At 46.9% G+C, this 6,759-nt stretch overlaps 1 protein-coding gene across 1 annotated transcript in view; it reads right to left on the bottom strand.

The window, feature by feature from the left end:
- The window catches only part of LOC141051970 (gap junction delta-2 protein-like), a 70,128-nt gene extending 67,336 nt beyond the window's left edge, over nucleotides 1-2,792 (bottom strand). The window contains exon 1 of the mRNA XM_073549129.1: nucleotides 1,543-2,792. Coding sequence (XP_073405230.1) covers nucleotides 1,543-1,613 — 71 coding nt within the window. The 5' untranslated portion in view covers nucleotides 1,614-2,792. The remainder of the gene's footprint in view (nucleotides 1-1,542) is intronic.
- Between the last annotated feature and the right edge of the window lie 3,967 nt (nucleotides 2,793-6,759).

Genomic DNA, 6,759 nt, shown 5'->3' on the forward strand with positions numbered 1-6,759 from the left:
CGCTGAAACGCTTACGTGTTCATCCAACTGGATCCAATATCTCCTGGAGGAGTTATCCACCAGCCATGGGGCAGTAGCTACTTTTCTTCATGCTTACATAGGAGTTGTTGCTCTTACAACTCCACCAGGTGAACAAAACCAGCACTCTCCGTCCATAGGATATCACCCTATTGTGCACTCTGTTTCACACTTTTAGATTTACTCATGATGCTTTCCATGTGGAATACCTGTTTTTGAAGGATTGGGCATGTTGGATTTTAACACCTAATCCTTTTAATCCCTGGGTAGATAGGCCACCACTGCCTGACTCTGCCCTTTTCCTATTAATGTATGGCTGATCTGCCCTTGCATGTGTATAAGGAGGTTGGGAGAAATCCATTACTCAACAGGTATTGAGGGCACCATACATGGATCTAGGAAGCATCACACTGGAAACCACACAAGACTGAGATGAACGTGCGAGTATAATATAAAAAACGAACATATAGCTCAAAATTACTCTCTAGAAAGCCTTAGCAGGTGTCTGTACATCTGATCGGCAGCAGAATGCTTCATGCCTGTATGGTTGGCCTCTTCAGATTGTACATAAGGGCCTACATCAAAATCCGTCCAGTTTTAAGAATCCTTAGGCCTAGTATTGAGATAAAGGAATGTACGGTACATTCACTGCTGGCCTAACCCAATGCAAGACGCTATGTATCCAGCAATATGGAGCACACAACTAAGCAGCATTATACTAGATATACATACAGTATGGGTGCAAAGGTCCAAAATAATGGGATCCGCATATGTATCAGACATAAAATGACTAAGTGGGAACTCCGCATCAAAATCCACACCAAGGAGTAATGTATCTGTCTCTGATTTCTGGGGAGAATAAATTTCCACAGTCAGAAAATTAAACCATGAAAGGTTACAAAATGGTAACAGAAAATGAAAAAATGGGGTGACATTTTGGGGGGGGGTGCGTGAATAGACTGCTGATCTTTATGAGTTAGTAATTAACGTGTGTACATGGAAATACGGTGAAGCATCCATACATCCATCACACAGTGACAGGTTTGCATGGTTACACTAGTAATCCCTCGGCGACCTGGCAACATGAAAAACATATAGTAAATAGTGAGAATCATGGCCGACACACCTACTACATTCAGATTTTGGCTCCAGGCTTCTAGGGGTTAAATGGAAACCAATCACATTTTCCTAGCCCTTTTTATGTTGTCTGATGTTGTGTAAATGCATGTTAGGCGGTACATGGTGCAGAGCTCTTAATATCAGCACAGCCCTCTCAATCCTATAGATTATTATAATCCCTTCAAGTCCAAAATATGCATAGGATATCAAGTCATACTCATGCAAAAAACTCACCACACCCACTCGTTAACCTGGTGTAATTAGCACAGGCCCTGAATTATGGATTAGCAATGGTGTGGCGGTGAAGATATAATGTACGGCATGCAAAATCATTGACTGTAATACTCCCATGTCTCCAAGCCTTTGGACCCCATCCCACCCATCCATTGCAGTCCATCATCTTACCTCCCTATCATGGTGGAGTGCTGCTGTACTGCAGCCTCCAGCAGGCGCTCCAGTATGGTCCACTCGCCCATCACGTCCGCCTCTTGCCCTGCCGTGCTCAGCTCGAACACCGGGGAGGAACGAGCTGGCCCCTCTTTCCAACCACCTTTTCCCACTATGGATTTCTGACCTCCTAATTTTACCGATCACTGTTGGGAAGCATCCTCAGTTGGTGAGATGAGGAGAGGCACAGCTCCCCCTCCTCCTTTACTACCTAATGTCCTGTCCTCAGTTCACCCCAATACTTTCACATGGGGCAGGTAGGAGCATATCCTTGATACTGGTCACCTAGTCCAGGAGATGGCTGGTGATTCCGCCTACATGGAAACTGCACGCCTCTTTCTACATCGATGCCCCCGCCGGCTTGGATCGATAACTCTCCAATGGTAATAAATGATGGTCTGTTGGGTAAGCTGCCAACGCTTAACAGGCACCTGTTTAATGAGTTAAAGAAGTAGCGTCTCTTCTTGTGAGAGACCCCCTCTACATTCGAATCTTCTGCTTACATATCCCCCTCTTCCACCTTTCTGAGCCAGGTCGCTGTCCAGTGCTGAAATTGCTGCTGGTCCAGAAGAGATGCTCCTTCCTTTTTTTTGGGCCAGTGATCAGCATCAGTCCCAGGTTATCTCTCCCTCTCTGCCATCTCGTCTTCTCCTCTCACCTTCTCGCCTCCTGCCCACCATCCTACCTGCTGTTTCCCCTCCTCTCCTTGTGTCATTGCATCTCTCTGTCTTCTACCTTTCTCTGCCCCCCTTCGTCTCTTCTCTCTTTGTCTCCCCCTCACTCCTTGTTGTAGATCCCTCCCCTCCTGAATCTTCCACCCTGTGATCTCTCACTGTCACTTTCCCCTGCATGCACGCACTCTCTCTCTATAGCCCCCGTCTTGTCTCTCTCTCACTGTCTCTCTCCCACATGCCGCTGTCTCGGTTAATCCGGATAAATGACTCTTTCTCTATTGGATGGGAGGAGATTTTCTGCCATATTATAAGCTGATTTCATCCTGCATCTTTCCCCAGTCTTTGGTATGGCTTGTGTGTAGGAATGTAGGCGAGTGATTGATTTGTGGCTGTCTCTGATATGAGGTGGGCCGGATGTCTCGTATGTCACCCTCCCCTCCGGGTTGATCGTCTCTTTGGCACCCTTGGTCCTTGCACCTTCCTTTGTCTTACAGTTTGCCTTTTGTTCCCTCATTGCTTGGCTTAGTAGCTGCCCCTCACCCTTTCTTCTGCATTTCCATCACCCTCTCACAGCCATGTCTCCTTTTTATCATTGTCACTCCATGCCTTCCGCACCCTTTCTTTTCCCTTTCGTGGTTGCTGAATTGTCCCGATGAGTTTAGATCTATTGTTCAGATTCTATTAGCAGGCAGCAAGTAATGGAGGGTGAATCCAGAGGTCACTGGAAGGAAAATGGGGTGCAGGGCTTGTTTCACTTAGGGAAAAAAAAATCACTTTGTTCCCTAGTCCTAGTCATCTCTCCTGACACGTCTTTTTTTTTACTAAGTACTCACATTCAAGGGAACCTGTCATGCTTCATGTCGTCTCATCTGTGTACAGCACGGTATAGAGAAGGAGAAGCTGAAAAGAATGATACATAGCTTTGTTGGAAAAGATCTAGTATAACGTATCTGCATACAACTCTTGGATTTCAATAAAATATGAGTCCTGTGGGTGGTCCTACTAGTGATTGACAGCGAGTGTCTGCATGCACAGTGATGTAGAAAAGCCTGTCAATCACTAATAGGACCGCCCACTGGACTCCAAAATTCCTGGTGTTTGTACGTATGAGTCTGGTAGGCAGTCACTAGGCGGTCCTACTTGTGATTGACAGTGAGTGTCTGCATGCACAGTAATACAGGGAGGCCTGTCAGTCGCTAGTAGCACCATCCACTGGACTCTGGAACCCCTGGTGTTTGTATGTATGAGTCCAGTGGGCAGTCCTACGTGTAATTGTATCACTGTGCATGCAGACACTCACTGTCAATCACAAGTAGGACTGCCTACTGGACTCATACATACAAACACCAGGAATTTCAGAGTCCAGTGGGCGGTCTTACTAGTCATTGACAGGCTTCCCTGCGTCAGTGTGCATGCACACTCACTGTCAATCACCAGTAGGACTGCCCATTGGACTCATACTTACAAACACTAGGAAATTCAGAGTTCAGTGGGCGGTCTTACTAGTCATTGACAGGCTTCCCTGTATCACTGTGCATGCAGACACTCACTGTCAATCACTAGTAGAACCGCCCACTGGACTCTGAAATCCCTGGTGTTTGTATGTATGAGTCCAGTAGATGGTCCTACTCATGATTTGCAGGCTTCTATGTATCACTGTGCATTCAGATACTCACTGTCAATCACTTGTAGGACCGCCCACTGGACTCATACATACAAACATTAGGGATTTCAAAGTATAAAAATGCAAGTTTTACTGATATGGGTTGCCCCCCCAGGGCTGTGGGGTACTCGGTACCGGGCCGGTATCAGCAGGATGTGTCACAGCAGCGGGGACCTGGGCACCCAAGTAATGGGGGAATGTAATGGTTTGAATGAATAGTTCGTGACGCCACCTGTGGTATTCGGCAAGGGAGGTGTTAAGCCGACGCTGCAGACAGATCCTCTGGGACAGATGATGTGGTGCAGCAAAGAAGGTATAGCCCTCCTCAGGCAGGGCTGTTGTCCCAGGGCAGTGTAGATGTGGTTGGCATGGGGATGTAGCGGTGTCGGAAAGGTAGGAAGCAGACAAGACACAGCGGGGTGCAATTTCTGTACCTTTACTTGATAACTGCAGTCCAGGGTCCTGATTACATATGGTATTGGAGCAGGCTAGCCTGGAAGCAATTCAGAGATTCTCTCTCAGCAGATGGGTTGTGCAGTCTCCTTACTAGCACTTATTTGCGGGATCTCCAGTACCGAGTTACACTGAAGTTCCTCCTGTCAGATGTTCTCAAGAACCTCACTTGCACGGCAGACAGCTGTAGCCTATCTCGGGGACTCCTCTCTCCTGAGTCCCGGCTCACTATCCAAGCTGCTGTTGTGCCCTCAAGACTTAGATGGGAGTAGCGCATTTACAGCCTCCTACTCCTCTGGTGTCTGTTGCAGGACCGTTAGTATCTGTACAACCTCCAAGCCTGGCATTACCCTCCCCTGGAGGAAGGCAAAGCCACTGTGGCGACCATACTCCTGGGGGCGCCACACTCCCCCTAGTGCAAGTTAGCACTCCTGGGCTGAACAAAAACATGAAACATATAAACAGTTAGACAATAATAATTGTACAAGAGTTAAAAAATGAAAAAGTTACAAAAACCAAGAGCTTCAAAAATGGTCCTATGATGATAAGTCCAAGCATTAATGTCCATGGTCCATTCCTGGGCAAATGGTGAACTATGTACAGGAAAGTTTTTGACCACACAAGTCCTGTGGTACAATGTCCACAAAACAAACTGGAAAATTCAGAGGAAACTCTTACAGGTTACCTGTAGGCACAAAACTTGAAAAACTGTTACATATATACACATACAATTTCAACATTTACATTTATCTATATACGATATCTGATGGGTGGTATCCCTTTGTGTAATGTGGGTAGACCTGCGTAATACTGGTGTAGTGGGAAATGTACTGGATACACTACTGGGGCCTCTGCATGGCACAGGGATCCTAGATTGTCTGCGAACTCTTAGACTCACCAGGGGCATAACAGGTTCACCACTGGCAGGGCTAGGGTTCTCTGGCTCCACTGCTGGTGTGGCATCTGCTGCCTGATTTTCCTGATCCTCAGGATTTCCTGGAGTCACGTCTTCCTGTGCTACCAATTGGGGAAATGTCAACACCGGCACCACTATAGCATCATTTACTTTAGTCCAATTCGCAGGAAATTCCCCAAGTATTGTGCTGACCTTCTCTTCTTCCTCTATGGGTTGGATGTTATCCGGTTCTTCCACTCTTTCCTTCAGCAGGTCAGGACATAGTTTCAGGTGATCTCTTGATATTGCTGCTGAGGTTTCTCCTCCATCTTTGCTAATAAGGCATACCTTGGTATTATGAAAGTTTGAGGGCAGAATGGTATAAGGTTCAGCTTCCCATTGATCGTCCAATTTGTGCAATCTTCTCTTCCTTTTTAAGACTTGTTCTCCCGGCGACAAAGGAACAGCAGGTGCATTTTGATTGTAAAGCTTTTCCTGCTTTTGCCTTGCCTGGGCTAGAATCTTTTCCACGCATTCTTGAACTCTTCTGTACTGTTGTTGTCTTTCTGTATCCCAGTCAGCATCTGGTGATGTTACTTCGGGCGTAAGGACTCTCATGTCCAAATCAATAGGTAGTTTACCAGGTCTTGCTCTCATTAAGTAGGCTGGGGTACATTTGGTGGAATTTACTGGAATATGGTTGTAGAGGTCCACCAGATCTGGCAACTTCTCTGGCCACAGATTCCTCTCCTCCAAGGGCAAAGTCTTCAGTAGATCAATCACTACCTGGTTCATCTTCTCACACATGCCATTGGTCTGTGGGTGGTACGGTGTTGTCCGGATCTTCTTACAACCATACAAGTTACAGAATTCCTGGAACACTTCTGCCTCAAAAGCTGGACCTTGATCTGTAAGCACTCTTTCAGGATATCCATGTGGTCTACAGAAGTGCTGTTGGAATGCTCTGGCTGCGGTCCTGGCTGTCTGATCTTTGACAGGCACAACTACCAGGAATCTTGAGTAGTGGTCCACAATGGTAAGAGCATAGATGTAGCCTGACCGGCTTGGAACCAGCTTCACATGGTCCAGGGCTACCAACTTAAGGGGCTGTTTGGTGATGATTGGCTGTAGACGAGCTCTCTGGCTGTTTCGATCCTTTCTGCGCAGGTTACATTGTCCACTCTCCCGGCACCACCTCTCAATGGCTTTCCTCATACCAGTCCAGTAAAACCTCTCCTGGATCAATGCTTCCAATTTCTTCCATCCGAAGTGTCCAGCTCCATTGTGGTATGCTTCCAGGACCATTGATGCCTCTCTCTTTGGGACTATCACTTGCCAGACCAGCTCATGAGTTCGGGCATTGATACTCCTCCGACACAGTTTTCCTTCATAGATGAACAGCTGGCCTCTCTCCTTCCACAACTGCTGGGTTTCTTCAGGAGAATCCGACTCTGGGCGTGAGTCAGCTCGTGACAGTAGCTCCTTCACCA

The sequence above is a fragment of the Dendrobates tinctorius genome, unplaced genomic scaffold (assembly GCF_039654945.1).
Source record: "Dendrobates tinctorius isolate UK_male_01 unplaced genomic scaffold, ASM3965494v1 ptg000158l, whole genome shotgun sequence".
Classification (NCBI taxonomy): Eukaryota; Metazoa; Chordata; class Amphibia; order Anura; family Dendrobatidae; genus Dendrobates; species Dendrobates tinctorius.